General features: G+C 42.0%; 1 protein-coding gene across 1 annotated transcript in view; it reads right to left on the bottom strand.

The window, feature by feature from the left end:
- Nucleotides 1–176: 176 nt before the first annotated feature.
- The window catches only part of LOC146676534 (carboxy-terminal kinesin 2-like), a 296,438-nt gene continuing 280,359 nt past the window's right edge, over nt 177–16,255 (bottom strand). The window contains exons 5-7 of the mRNA XM_085401199.1: nt 1,664–1,746; nt 1,445–1,520; nt 177–221 (exon numbers count right to left, since the gene is read on the bottom strand). Coding sequence (XP_085257325.1) covers nt 177–221; nt 1,445–1,520; nt 1,664–1,746 — 204 coding nt within the window. The remainder of the gene's footprint in view (nt 222–1,444; nt 1,521–1,663; nt 1,747–16,255) is intronic.

Below are 16,255 nucleotides of genomic sequence, written 5' to 3'. Positions count from 1 at the left end.
ATATTTTAAAGTAGTGACTGTAAATTAAACTAAAGTGAATCAACGGGTGGTGAGGTGTGGAGCTTACCATGTGTGGCATGCCATCACACATGGCAACTGTCATGACCAACTCAGCGTGGAAACCTGAGATGAACCTAAAAAGTAGAAAACTCAGGGTTTTTTTTTTTTAATAATTTCTACTTTTTGTTGGCAGTCGCTGTCCTGATGACGCAGTCGTTCACCTGTGGGGGAGAAAACAAAACAAAATTGTCAAAAATGTTAAAGTTACAGTGAAACTTCAAATCCTTGTACAATTCAGTGGTATTTATACTGTAAACTTAATCCCTATGCTGTAAACTGACATGTAACTCTAGGAATCACTCATTTCAGCCACCTTTGCCACCATTTTCCACATTAATTAGAAGAAGAAATGAAATAAATGAATCGATTAGCTCAAAGAAATTCCACTGCAGACGAGTGTTTTGGTGGTTAAACTGCAAAGCAAGCCACGCACATGGTGCAGGCCACTTCTGTGGGCTCTATCAGGGATTTATGTGACTAGTCGACTAATTGTCACTAGTCTGTATCAGACTTACCAGTCGTTCAATCTAATTGTTAACATTTTAATTGATGCCCAATGCTGGTACATTGTGTTCTAAATGTTAGGCAGCGATCTACCACCAGATGGTGCACTGTTGTTGAGAAACACCATAAATCTATTAATCTACCCTGATCTTCTTGTTAACACTGAGATCGCAGATACACGCAGAGGAAATTAGTTTCCTGAGAGGTGGAAAACCTCTCCTTTAGGAGAGCAGTTAAGTCAATGGGGGAGGGGCTCAGAGTAGAGTCACTACTCCTTCACATCAAAAGGTGACAGCCACCTTGGCCAGGAGGCTGTTCCAGCTGGGCACGTCCTACCAGTAGGAGGCCCCAGCATCCTTGGTCATGCTAGCCAGTTTACATCTATCAGCTGTGGTCAGGAGTAGTCCTTCCTGCTGCCCCCACAACCTGACTAGAAAACGGCTGTATAATGTATTACCTGAATCATTCTCGCCACACTTAGACGTACTTTTAGATTCTCAAATGATTGTCATATTTTAATAGAACATCTTTTGTAGTAACGCATTTTCATTTGTATTTAACAGAATGTGATAAATGGTTTAAGATACCTCTGCGTCTAGTTTGACAGTTTCTATTAATCAGTTCTGAAAATCAACTCAATATCTGAATGTTCCTTAGTTTTACATTAGTTGGTTAGTCTAATTATTTCCCCCTCGATTAGTCGACTAGTAAATAAGACGCCAGGAACATCCCTACTCTTCAGACAAAATGTGAGTATGAATTACACACCAAGGTATTAAAATGGATATGGAGTATGGCTTTGGTTTACCATAAACAGCTGATGTAAGGACATCATTAATGTACTCTGTCCAATGAACACTGGAAACAAGACTGCACTGACCTTGCTGGCAAACCTCAATGAGTTCAGAGTTTCCCCAAAGCTGTCGGGCTCCGGAGCAATGTTAACAAACATCAAGCTGCAAATAAAGACATCCAAAATTAGTGCCAAAGAATAAACAGTCACAATCTGAAGTGATGAGATCAAACGCTGTTAAATATTTTTTGGGGATAAATTCCTTCAGTTTTATGTGTCGTCATTATAAAGATTTGTGATGTCAACAAACTCACGTTTTGCCGTTTCCCCCCCAAACATCCCTGAAGGAGGTACGTGAGCTTCGAGTTCCTGTAAGCTACGCAAGTCTCCTGGAACACTAAGGCCAAAAAAATCATTAATACTGTAAATGTAAAGAAAGCAGGTGTGACATCTAAGACTACAGAAACTGCAGCTGCAGACCTTTTTGGCCGGAGCGGCGATAACGACGCCCAGGTTGGACAGTGAGCTGTTGATGGCGGTCATCTCTTTGAAACGGTCACCCTGAGACTGGCTCTTCACCATTCGCTCACTGCCAGCCAAGTCCACCAGGCACAGAGTGGCTACACACACAGAGAAAACCAACTCTTATAGGAAGCAGTGATCCGTTTTTCCTTCCATTAAAGGTAGTTTTAATACTTTACAAAACACTTCTTTTAGCGCTCAGGGGCTCAAACATTAACGTTGAGTCATCAGAGCAGATTTTGCACTGGTTACAGTAACAATAACTAACCAGACTAAATATTATAGATCCAAAAAGAAGAAACCACATTCCTGATGCTGGTACTTCCAGTGTGATTATACTCATGTTACGACCCGGCTCAAAAGCCGCAACATAAAAACAGAGATGAATAGCAGAGTGTGGGTGAGAAGAGGTTTCATCCTAAAATGGAAAACCAGGTTGGCTAAAATGGCTGGTGCCACCAAGGCAAAGACTAGTGCACTGCCGGGAAGCTTGCCTCAGGTATGCTTTTATCCACACCTGACTAGGTGTGGCCAATTAGCACCAGCTGAAAACACTGAGACGATTAGAAGCTGCAGAGGGACGTAACATTCAGTATTGATATTTGTAAATGTAAACTATGAGGATTTATTTATTTTTAATTCTTTTCTTTTTTTTCTTTTTTTCCCTCTTTTTTTCTTTTTCCAAATAAATGTCCCGATTGAGTAATGAAACTAACCCAAAGGAGAATTCTAACAATATTAGACAGGCCATTCAATATGCTTTATCGTGGACAACTCGTGGCTAAAAACCCCCCCCCCCCCCACACACACACACACACACAAACCTCTAATCAAACATGAAAACGGATAATCCAGCTGAAGCTTCAGACAGCCGTCAGACAGTGAAACACTGCCATCTGCTGGACTCGAATAACAAAGACGCTGCTTTGACGGGTGAGGGAGTTTCAACAAGTCTGCAACGACTCAAGCATCAAACTACAGAACTATTCTAGCGGACATGGTGCTCTAATGACTGCTTCATTAACGCAGGTCAGAAAGGATCAAACATATCAATAAATCATAAAACACAAAACGTCTCTTATTGCCCAGGGCTCAGGAAGTGAGTGTGTTCCTTATAGCCTATTAAACCTTAGCAGGTTATTTTGATGTGTTACAGATGAAACAGCTATCCAGTAACATTCAGCTACAAAAACGCTTTTTTATAATTACTTTTTTACAGCTTCGCACTTTTACACAAGTTTTATCATCAGTGTCACAATGGCTGCTGCTAAAATTGAGTACAAGATATTTGTTGGCCTGATTAAAAGGTCTTGATGCGTGCTCAATCATCAGGGAAGTAAATCTCCAAAAGTTGATTCTGTTCTTCTGGACGTAGCGTTTTCAGTCAGAGAAACCAGCCGACTGAAGGAACAATGGGCTGGGAGGTCAGTTCCTTAATCATGATTATGCAAATTCTCATGACCATTGATCAACAACCACTGATCAATGGTCCTGAGTACCATTCACAGAGAGTTGGAGAACGGCTGCAATCACAGCATTGTAAGATGGTGACAGATGTACCCTTAGGCCCCCTCCTTGATTCAGAGAGGGTCTTTCCCTTTTCACGTAAATGGCCTCCTCGACTCCGCCCTCAAACCAGCGTTCATTGCAGTTATTGTTGACAATCACATTGTGTCGTGTAACCATCCAGCTCACATATTCAATGTAAATGATTTGTTGAACTGAAGACATGATGAATGTTCCTGCATTAAAACACATCCAGCCTAGTGTTCTCACTCTCCCTAAATGGATCTGTTACATTAGTGATATATGGGAGTTGTGTTTCAGTCTTTTCCACATGAGGACATTTACATTTAGTTTTTGCTTTACTGATGAGTGGCTGGTTAACCTGCAGTGGTTGAAGTATGTGTCGGTCGTCTGGAAGAGTAGGTGTAGAAGACGTCTTTAATGAATGTAATGCTCTGAAGGTGTCAGTGATTACTGTGAATTCATTATAAAAGTGGATTTCAGTGAATAAAGTGAATAAAGACAGGCCCTCATGGTGACGCTCAGGTGTCCATAAAGTGTAACAGGAGAGCTTTGTCATACTTTCAGAGATTTTACATGAGCCAGTCTTTCAAAAATTACATAAATAAATAATTCATTCATTCATCCACAGGAAACACAATGCTCATATCTGAAAGTAAACTCTGATATATATCCCCGACTAGAGTTACTACTAAATAAAGGATCGCCCCAAAATGACTAAATATATAAAGACACTCTCCAGAAGAAGTTAAAGGGATTTTATTTATTGTACAAGGAATATCTTCATAAGAATTACAAATTCTGCAGACATATTACCTTCTTACTGAACCTGAACAACTCACACACAGACGTGTCTGCTGCTTATCTTTGTTCAAACATGATGTTTTATCTTCTCTTCAAAACACATTACTCATCTTTCTGGCATCGTGTTACATGAAAACACCTGCATTCTACCTGTGTCATTGTACCACAAAGACAATGATTGCAACACTGTGCTTGCAAAATAGAAGAAATAAGACGACCAGCAAATACATAAAAGATGGTAAAAGTGATTCCATCTTTGTGTCTCCTCCCATTGTTTCCCCAGTCTGTCTAGTTCCCATATTCCCAGGACACCGCTGGACAACAAGTGGGTATTCCAAGACTGAGAGACAGCCAGAGTTGGCAAAAGATCAGACATTCTCCACTTAAGTAGAAGTAAAAATACTATTGTTCCAGTGAAAGTTAAAGTACTGATTCAACTTCATTACTCAGCTAAAGCAAAAAAGTACAGGCTCGAAGCGCTTACAGAGAAAAGCAGACAACAGAATACAACAGAATGCTGATGGCGGCAGTAACACACACTTGGAGGAGAGGCTCCAGCCGTCCATTCCAGCCCTATCCCTAACATTAACTCTAACCATAACTTTAACCTTAACCCTATCAGGTCTTGTTTTACAAAGCGATTCATGATTAGAACAAAAAACACATTTACACATACCGATGATTTGTCACATAGCATCGTTACCTGTTGGGATGAGAACGTGTTGTTTCCAGAGCACCACAAATTGGGGTGTCTGTAGCTCAGGTAGAGCAGGAAACCTACTAATCAGAAAGTTGCTGGTTCAATCCCCGCCTGCTCCAGCCTGCATGCCAAATATCCTTGGGCAAGACGCTAACCCCAAGTTGCTCTCCGATGCATCCATCGGGAGGATGAATGCGTATTAATGTTAGATAGAAAGCACTTACAGAGAAAAAGCATAGAAAAAAGTGAGTGCATGAATGAGGCAAGTTGTAGAGAGTAGAAAGGTTTTATACAAGAACCAGTTCATTTACCGTTATATTTTAGTTTCATTTTCAGTTCTGTACTTTTTACATGTAATATTGATTCATTAGATTGACTATATGCATTAGACCTAACTTGCTGACAGCAAATTTAAACAACCGTAATAATTTATTTTCAGCGTCTGAAATATTTATTTAGTTTGTTTTTTGTTTTCTTTTTGGCTCCTGATATTAGTCAACTACTATTTGTCAATGTTGAACTAATAATGAATCTAAGAAAAGCTATTTGTCACGGTTGGCCAGCATCAACCGTGGGGATGTGAGGAAGGAGGAGCCAGGCACGGAGCTCTGAATGCAAGCAGTGCGTTTATTTACAGTGAATGGAAAATAACAATAAATCCGCAGTGCATTCCCGACTCCCGTGAAATGTCCTCTTCCCAGTGCTAGTGTTCCTTGTCTCCGCTCCTCAGTGTCTGAGCACCCCGTGCTCGCTGCCCTCTCATCTCCACGCTTCTCCTGGGGAGATAACAAACAGGCAGCTGTAAGACACATACAATGCGGCAGACTATCCGTACTGACTGGCCGAGAGACTAACGTGAAGTCACGCAATGATCCAGCGTCAGAGAGAGCGCCACCGCATTCTCAAGTAGCTCCTCCGACAAGGCTTGATCAGCTGTGTGATGGTCTTCAAGTGTGGCCAACCACCTGGCAGGGCCACAACCACCTGGCAGGGCCACACCCACCAGGCCTGAAGGTGCCTGTAAACAGGTGCTCTCAGAAACTCCGGCATCCACACACACACACAGATATACCTGCAAGCAGGGAGAACGAGGGACAGCACACCAAAAACACACATGTCCATAACTGCTGGGTCGTTTAGACTCCTGAGCTGTGCACGAGGGGTCGAACACCCACTGGAAGGCCGGGCACTGGTTTTCAACCGTAATATACCTGATGTGCTCAGGTAACCTGTAGCGCCATGAAACCACTGTCACACCAGGGCGCATAAAAATGATGCTTTAAGAGACTGATGGGATCGGGCAGCAGGGAAAACATCCACAAAATGCTACTTTCAGTTTGACTCCCTAAGACTACCTAAACTAAGTAGAGTCATTACATGCTTGTTAAAAGCAAACTCTCATATAGTTTTTAATGTGCTTCTTTCATTACAATGACTAGATAAAGAATGTGGCCCTGTCTCTATTTAACACTGGCTACCCCAAAATGTTTCCAAACCTACAACCGTAACTTTCACTGAGAGATTTTTAGATACGGTTATTGAAGCTGTGGGGTTAATTTTTTAAGTAACATGAGAGAGAGGCAGCAGCATACTGTTAGATTATAATATTATTTTATGCCATGTTATACCCCTAACTAAAGATTGTGAATTATTATGTAGTTTTAGTTTGCATTATTCTCCTGAATTAGAAGAAGCTGATAACTATTGCATTAGTTAAACTGATTTGCATTACATTAGACTGCTGATTTATTGTGGATGAATGATATTGTTTTATGATGCATAATACTGCTGCAGAAAGCCATCGCCTTATTTGTCTGATTAGAAGAGAACAGAACATGCTGGAGTTTTCTGCCCCAACTCAGCAGGAGCAGATAAACGGGGAGCCAAGGTCGTAGCTTAGGCGCCGTGTGAGAGAAAAGCATGTGAATGTTTAGGCTTTTATGATAAGGTGGGAGAACCAGAGGCTATAAGAGTTTGATCAATGCTCCACCATTTTGAGATCTGAGGCTGTCTGCATACGGTGTCCATCTCCCACGCGTGTGATCATTAAAATCATCGTTTGACTTAACCCGGCCGGACCAGTGTTGTTATTGTGGTTTCTCTTGTCTCTTGTCTCTTGTCTCCATCCCCATATTTTGAACCATAACAATACACACAGAGCATCAGTGATAGAAAGCTAGGCTAACATAGGGTAGCTACCTGTTCAAGGAGAAACATGTATAGGCCCATCTCAAGTGCCAGTGAACATCTAAATGATTCAGGGAAGACTTTGGAGAAAGTGCTGTGGGGAGATGAAACCAAATTCCAATTATGTGGCTTTAACTGACCTTTTGAAATAGGAGTGTGATGCAAAAAATAGCATCCCCGCAGTCAAGCAGAGAGATGGAAACATTATGATGTGGGCTACAGGACGACTTAGTCGGGGTTCCAAGCAGTCAGGAAATGTGACATCGTCAGACTGCAGGCCACGGATTGGCTCGTCAGTCGCGGCACTCAATGAGTCATGAGACGGTGTCTTTCACTAAAATCAAAACTGCAGTTTTTTAAAAACCCTGCAACAAGGCAAATAGCTGCACAACACCGTGGTTTCCAAGTGTGACAAAAAGCCACAGATACATCATTCACACATTCACACACTGGTGATGGCAGCTACATTGTAGCCACAGCTGCCCTGGGGCGCACTGACAGAACATTGCAGAACCTTCAGCACCTCGTATGAAAAATATTTGACTGTGTGCATGCTTTTAGCACTGTTTGGATTTGAGAAAATCTAAAATAAATCGAAATTTGCTTTTAGAAGTTGTTTTATAAAGTTCAGTGGTATATTATGCATACAATAGGACATCTATTTAGATTTACATCTTCCACAGAAAAAACTGCACATTACTGAAACTTAGTATACTGGACTTTGTTGTTGTCCCACACAGGTTCAATTTCGAGTGGTAGATGGCTCAGTGCTCAGTCAACCAAGATTTTATGATAGTGGGCACAATGAGATAGATAAGCTGCTTGTAAACAGTACTTTTATGCTCTCTTTTTCCATTTGGATAAGAAAGAAAGAACCAGGAAACAAAGGCAAACAAATAATCTGTGCCTTTATCCCAGATTCACATTATAGGAACAGCTGCTCAATGACCACTGTAGTCTTTGCTTACAGCACTTTTATCTAGATCTATGCAAAGTGATCCACTACACCTACTTTTACAGTTAAATCATTTTATGAGCACTGATGCCATTTTAATCTGAGTTTCTACTCAAATACAATCAGTAAAGAAAAACACAGTCTGTGACGTTTGTTTTGAAGGAAAAGGTATTCCCTGCAAATGTTTATCTGTGTGAGACTATTCAGAAAACAGTCATTTTGTTTTATAGGTGAGACACTTGGCCTCTTTTTTCCTTGTTCTACGTTTGTCTTTTGTCCGATTACTCTGGAACACAAGATGGAAAACTGATATTCTCATGTTAAAAATATAGAAAAAGGATTTTATCACCCATAAATGTTAACTTCTCATGCCTCTAAGCAAAAGCAGAAGTGCCCTCTGCAGTTTGTGTGTGGAAGTGCAAAAGCTTACAGCACCTGGTTTTCCCAGGCGGTCTCCCATCCAAGTACTGACCAGGCCCGACCCTGCTTAGGTCACAATATCGGGCAAGCAGAGCTGAAGAGGAGGATGCAGGAGGCCTGTGTGTGTTCAGCAGCCTGCTGCATTGGAGTTTGCCTGGTAACAGATGACTCAAACAGCCCACACACCCGCTGGACGTGACCGCAAACATGCCCCCCTACACCTTTTACATAGCCCGGCTGCTTGAGTCCTTTTGCTGGTTTTTCCCGCGACCCCCCACCTTCTTCAAATCCAACAAAAGTGGTATCAAACGTTTATGCTACGTTTGTGCTGTAAAAATTTTTGTTTGTGCTGCTATCATTTTAAAGATATTCAAGAAAATTTCTAGAGGTCCCCAGAGGTCAACCAGCCCCCCCACATTAATTAAATCAAACAAAACTGGTGTCAATCAACTGTGCTACGCTTGTGCTGGTTTGTGCTGCTAAAATTCTCGTTTCTGCTGCTTCTGTTTTAAAGATATTAACGAAAATGTAAAGGTCAAAAGGTCTCTTCAGTATCCTTCCTGATGGCAGCAAACTGAAGACGCTGTTGAAGAGATGAGTGGAGTCACCTGTAATGAAGAGGACCTTTCGAATGAGGCAGGCACAGTAGATCTCCTGGGGAGGGAGGCAAGAGAGGACCCTGCAATCCTCTCCACTGCTCTCACTACCCGTTGTCATATTTTTCCTGCAGGACCCAGTGCAGGAGTCATACCACACAGTGATGCAGTTGGTGAGGATACTTTCAATGGTGCTCTTTAGAAGGTGCTCATAGTGGGGGTTGAATCTCTTGTCAGCAGAGTGAAGAGAATTGTTATGTGCATTATTATTCAGCCCCCTTTGGTCTGAGTGCAGTCAGTTGCCCATAGACATTGCCTGATGAGTGCTAATGACTAAATAGAGTGCACCTGTGTGTAATGTAATGTCAGTACAAATACAGCTGCTCTGTGACGGCCTCAGAGGTTGTCTCAGAGAATACTGGGAGCAGCAACACCATGAAGTCCAAAGAAACACTCTGATGGACGTGTGGACAGCAATGCTGCCTTGAACAGTACCGATGTTTCAGGGCTGGGTGACGTTGTTGGGTGGGACATCTACATCCTGACATATCAAGGTTACTTTACTTTTAGGTCAATTTGCTTTACAGAAAAATAATAGCATTTGTCATCAAGATATTTATATGACTGCACTTGCTCAGGTTTGTCCGGATTTCAAACTGTTCTAAAAGTCTTTTGATTCAAATCTGGGGCTGTGTTATTGAAAGAAGCAGAGAAATCGATGAACTGAAGTCCTTTACTCTCTACATGTTTGACAATCAGGTGAAGTAGAATCAAAAGCACGTCCTCCACTCCTCTATTGGGCTTATGTGCAATCTGCATTGAATCAAGCTGAAGTTCAGTGTCTTCCATAATCACATTTCTGATGATTTTTTCAAAGACTGAGGTGAGGGCAGCAGGCCTGAAGTCGTTTAGAACTTTTGGACGACTAGATTTAGGACCAGGAACCACAACAGCTTCTTTCCAAAGAGAGGGCATGAACGATTTATTCAGAATAACCTAAAATATGGGACTGAGTTGTCTGTGACGGTTCTCAGTCATCCAGGTCATTGTAGACTAAGGAGCTTGCAAAGAAAAGCGTCTGGACTTCTTTGAGTTGCTTGAAGACGTTTCACCTCTCATCTGAGAAGCTTCTTCAGTTCTAAGGGTCAGTTGGTGGGGAGTCCCAGATTTAAACCCAGTGGGAGTTTCCCCCCAAAGAGGGACAAAGGACCCCCTGATGATCCTCTACGTAATCACATGAGCCAAGGTGTGAAAGCGGGTGGGGGTCCTAATCAGCCAGGGTTTCGGGTGAGCTCATTGTGAAACCTGGCCCCACCCTATCATGTGATTTCCTGAGGTCAGATGGCCCAGGATGTGAGTGGGTGTTAAGGTGTCTGGGGAGGGAACTCAAAACTGGATTATAGATTATTTATATTATATATTGATATTATTTATCTGAATATTTATTTATCATAACTCTGTTTCTACACTCACTTTATATGAGTGCTTGTTGTTTCTTGTATATTTGCTGCTATGACAACTCAGTTTCCCTCCTGGATTAATAAAGTTTCTCTGATTCTGAAATACAGTGAGCCATTATATTTGTAGTTTCTAACTAACAATATAAAGGCTCAGCAACCGATAGTGCCACAGCACGTCCCACTGGCAGCTGAAGGAGCTAACCAGAGAACACAGAGTATAGTGGTGTTCTTCTGTTGTAGAGAAAGATTAAAAATATAAGACACTGGCTCAGCTATGATATTTGCAGCCAAGTGCAAGAAGGAAGGAGAACGATTGTGAGGACGAGTTTCTGGTGTTGGGGCTATTCAAAGCCTTACAAACCTCTTCTACTGTGACAGGTGTGAAGGAAAAGGTATCAGTAAGCAGGAACTACGAGCAGAGTTGTGTGCAAGAGGTTTACCATCAGATACTGTGCTGAACAAAGAGCAAGAAGCAACAAAGTGTTTGTTAAAGCAACATTTCAGTTTTGTCTGACACAGGAGTGGAGTCGATATTTAAGTGAGGAGGAAGCTCTGAGGAGTCACAGCTGGCAGAGACACTTTATAGTTTGCCAAAACCTCCTACGGTCGTTTGGACTGTCAGTCGTTAAAGTAAAAAATAGTTACATCTTGATGATGGAGGCAGTAATCCGATTACACAGCTAATGAAAACGTAGCCAATCAGCATCAGAGCCAGACTTCCTGCCCAGGCCTGGTTTCTCTCATGTAGGAGATCGGCCGGTACTGAACCAAACCAGGCCTGTCCCGACCTTTCACCCTGACCTGGCAAAAAGGGGCGTGTCTGTCCACAAAGTAGACACAACTCTCCTGTAAATGTTCCCAAACTGACATTGTCAGCCTGTTTAATACGACCTCAGTTCAAACTGATGCGGGCTCGGAGCGTGAGATTTTAGTGTTTCTCACAGCACCAACTATGCAGTGATCACTCAGGTCGTTGGCAAAAACTGCAGATGTGGAAAACTTACGCAGCATATTAGTTAAAAAAGGTCAATAAGAGCAGATTTATCTGGGTGTTTAGGATCAAGGCGTGTGAGGCTTTAAATAATTTGAGTCAGTTTTAAAAACAAGCAGCGTGCCTTAAAATCATCAGACACAGAAGAAAGCCAGTCCCAATGAAAATCATCCATCTGAAAGACGTCATTAAAATGCAGCTCAGATAAAAGTTGAACCAGAGACGGTGATGTGCTGGGGGAAGCAGGTGGAGGCTGATAGCAGCCAACAACAGTCTGATTTCCAAACAGATCAATAGTTAAGGCCAAGATTTCAAATGGCTGAGGTGCAGATGGAGAGAACAAGACTTGAGCAGCAAGACAGAGCTTCACATAAACTTCCAGACCTCCGCCTTTTCTGGGACAGTCTGAGAGCTAAATGTTAAATCCATCAGTTGCTACGTTTTTATCCAGTAAAGATTTGGAAAGTCTCAGAAACAACAATGATACCAGCACCGCTTGAACAGGCCCAGATTCCAATCATATCCATGTCAGGAAGCACACGACGTGATGCACGTGTAACCCAGACAGTTTTTAACATCTGCTGGTGTTTCACATTCAGCCAGAGGTCCAGGGTTAGGTTGGATACCAGACAATAATAAAAGCATCGTTATTAGACTCTAGAGCTCGTTTATAGCTGACACCACATGTAGAGTTTAAGTTCACACAGAGACGATGACATTTTTCTACAACCAGCAAACAATAAACAAGAAATGTAACAAGAGTTTCAGAAGAAGCTGTTTTACAGAGAAATGATTCCCTGAAGACAAAATTATTATTATCATCTTTATTTCTCCAGGTGAAAATTTAATTGAGATTAAAAATGTTGTTTTCAAGAGAGACCTGGCATCATGGCAGAAAGAGTCAGAAATACATCATAATTCAAACAAATACAAAATAGGAAAAACATCCTACATAAACTTCATAAAGTTTCATTAACAGACTTTGAACAATGGACTTCAAACTTCCCCCCAAAACAACAGAAACACATTTGAAGATAATGAATGACATTTATCCCTCTAAAGAAGGACTTAGACTACGATTTAATATGAATGAGAACATGTTCATAAATGGATGCAACCAAAGATTTCATCAATCCCTGATTTAGAGACAACAGAACATTTGGTTTGATTTCACAAGATAAGAATGACGACTGAGTTGGAAGATTGTTTTATGTTTAGTCAAATCTTTCATACATAAAGTTGGATTACAAAATCATCCCCTAAGTTTGTTGTTTTATTCAAGGAATTGAAATTATAGACAAAATCTGTGAAATGACTTAAAGAAAACAAACCACAAAAACTCTATGATGCTCTAAACCCCCTGGTTTAGGTCGGCAACCTTTCTGATGATGAGTGCATCTAACATTTCCTCAGAAGTCAATGTGCCATATGATTGCATTAGCAATAAATTACACACTATATAGAACCACTTCATAGGATTATATTTGTGCACAGATGTTTGCAGCTATCAACGAATATTTATCAGCTACTTTGAAACAAAAAAAGACTTTTTATCCATAACAGCAAATGAACTGTACAACAGAAAATACAAATGCTATTTATGGTCTCCTCACAACAATGATAAGAAAAATAAACTGGGCTAATATGGCATGTTTGTTACTACAGAGACACACATGTTAATGTGATCTCTGGTCTCCTCTGAGTGGGAGTTATTATAACTGACTGTAAAAAGTCAGCACAAGGAAAATAAACTCCACCTAAACTTGGTTTATATCTGACCCAGACAGACTGCAGGTCATAACTTCTTACCTGAAGTTCAGTTCACCTGACACTCGGACCGGCGGCCGCCTCGGGTCTCTGCTCCTCCTGCCTCCCCTTTCCCTCATCCACCTGCTGCCTCTGTGGAAGCTCCGCCATAGCCACCACCAAACAACTGACTTATTTCTACACATCGACCAGCATCCGGCCAATCCGCCATCTTTCATTGTTTATACCGTTACAAAAAAATAAAAAAAACATCATCGGCCCATTAAAAACGAAAAATCACCATCGGTATGCCCGATGGCCAGTCCAGCTATGGTCGTGCCATCAGTTAACCCTTCACGTGGCAGCTGTGACACGCGTGCCCAGGGTTGCCGACCCCTGCTCTAAAGCATCTGATTTGGATTCCTGAGATCAAATATATTTTCCTTTGTGTTTGTTTTCTTCCCATTTGTGGCTTTAATGTAGTGTTACATCCTGTTTGTTTGCTTCCCTCTGTATACATGTCCAGATTCACTGTTATGTTTCTATTCTTACATTGCTGTGTGATCACTGTTCCCTCTGCTGACTGATGTGACCTTTTGTATCTCACACTGATACTTGTCATATTTGTATCTGCGCCTAAAAGATAAAAAGTTTTCCATGCTAAAACACAGCTCCACCTCCTGCAGTTCTCCCTCTGAACCACTAGATGTCTCTGTTATCTAAATGAAGACGTGCAGCACAGCAACCACAGCAGCGCTCAGATCACACGTGTCCTGTTATTATGTATAAAAGCATGAAAGAGGTGAGACAGGTGGGATCAATATTAATGTTGTGGAAATATATGAAAAAGCAACAGAAGAGTGAAAACATTTCGTGTTTCTAGAAAGATCTTTCAGCTCACAGCTGCTCACAGACTGTATTTACAAGTGACATACTGCAACTCTACAGTACATCTACAGTATATATCAAATATATTCTGTATTCAAATCTATTGAGTGATTTTTGAAAGTCTTTCCAGGTGAGTTTGATCCAGGAGGGTCTGAAGCCAGAGTCAGACAGAGACTGTGCAGAGACTGTAGAAGGACAGAGCAGCAGCAGAGCAGTCCAGATACACTGATGATCCTCTGTCAGATCCAGAGGGACACACAGGGATGATGCTGGACTCTACATTGTGTCTGACAGTGGAGCTGTTCTCAGAGCAGTTCACTCTGCAGCACTGACAGTTATCTGCACTTCTTCTCATTCCTCTGTCAGTCACTGCTGGATGAAGCTCTCCTCTCCACCTCCCAGTAACATGGCCCAGTCAGAGCGTCTCTACACACAAGCTGCTGCTGCTTCAACCTCTCTGGATCATCAGGACACAGCTCCTCCTCTCTCAGCACACACACCGTCCTGTTTACCATCATCAGCTCCACCTGCAGAGAGAAGAAGGAAGAGCAGAGGAGATAAACGAGTGTTTCCAGAGACTCTTCATCAGCTGTCAGTCAGTGATGCAGCACATCCAGTATAAAGAGCAGCAGGGACTTCAGTGCTGGGACTGTACTAGGACTCATTGTTGCTTCACTTTTTCTAATCTTTGGATTTTTATTGAAGTTGATGAAAATGTTTTTCCCTCCTAGTTTGAGTTTGGACTTTCATTCATTAGAAGAACCTTGGTGTGTCCACTCTGAGCTCTGTAGGAACCCCAACAACAAGCCCAACAATCCAGATGGACGGTTCCAGCTGTTAACTGGAGGAATTCCATCCAAACATCTGCTCTCACTAAATTCTTCCTCACCTACAGACTGTGTTCTTCACTGCTTTAAACTTGGAAACGAATGCAGTCATTGGTCTGCGTGCTGCTTTGTTCAGAGAGCTGATTGGCTGTTGACAGTGTTTGATCAGAGCGTGTCAGCCGTTACCATGGTGACCATAAAGGTCAGAAACAGGAAGTGTTTGTGTCCAATCCTGAAGCCTGTCACCATTCTCCTCTCACAGCTTCACTGAGAAGCTGCAGCTTTACAGGAAACACTGGATCTTTGTTTCATACTGACTGTGTTTAGTACAATACTGCTGACAGCACCACCCACTCACTCCATCACTCTACTGACCACAGAGTCTCCAGTCTGTAGTCTGGACTCTGCTGAAGATCAGACAGCTGCTTCACTCCTGGATCCTGCAGCTCGTTCCAGCTCAGGTCCAGCTCTTTCAGATGGGAGGGGTTGGACTTCAGTGCTGCTGCCAGATAATCACAGCTGATCTTTGACAAACCACAGCTCATCAATCTGTATAAAGAATGAAAGATGTAAGTTTATTAGACAAAGTGTGAGCTTGAAATCATTCAGTGTTTCATCATCTGTTCAGAGCTGAAGAAGGTTCAGAATGTAGAAGTTTAGAAAATGGAAACTCCAAACAGCTGAAGCCAACAGGAAGCAGCTTCAAACAGGAAACTGTGCAGAGTTTCAGACTATATGTCCTGATGCAGCCAGTTGGATTTTGGAGATTTGAATCTCTGTTCTGTGACTAAGTCCTTGAATCATTTCTTCCAGTTGGTCCAACAAGACAGACTAAGTGTTGGACATGTGTTGTGGCTCCATTAGGGGAGCTTCTAAATGTGATGTGATGGCCCCTCTGGGTCTGTCAGGTCACAGCACTGAAGAGAGCTCAAACTGGGCACACAGTTGTTCCAGTCTGGACCAAAGACTATATACTGGGACTGAGGGACTGCTTTGACTGCACCCACTGGGACTTTTTAAAGGCTCATGTTCTCACTTAGATCATCGATTTCTACTTACATTTCTTTCTGGGAAAAATGGGGATTACTTTGGAAACAGGAAGTATTTTCCCCAATAAGCAGCCCTGGATTAGTAAATCACTCCAACATGTTCTCAGGCAGAAGAAGCTGTCTTGTTATGAGGGAGAGAAGAAAAAGATGGAGGCACAGAAACTTGTTGAAAGAGAGATAAAGCAGCTAAAATCAGGTGTAAAAGTAAAGCAGAGGATGAGCTGAA

Source organism: Rhamphochromis longiceps, linkage group LG3 (assembly GCF_057381845.1).
Source record: "Rhamphochromis longiceps isolate RC_006_pf linkage group LG3, R_longiceps_female_GT1.1, whole genome shotgun sequence".
Classification (NCBI taxonomy): Eukaryota; Metazoa; Chordata; class Actinopteri; order Cichliformes; family Cichlidae; genus Rhamphochromis; species Rhamphochromis longiceps.
The sequence above is the reverse complement of the archived record's forward strand: the minus strand, read 5'-3'. Positions and strand labels throughout refer to the sequence as shown.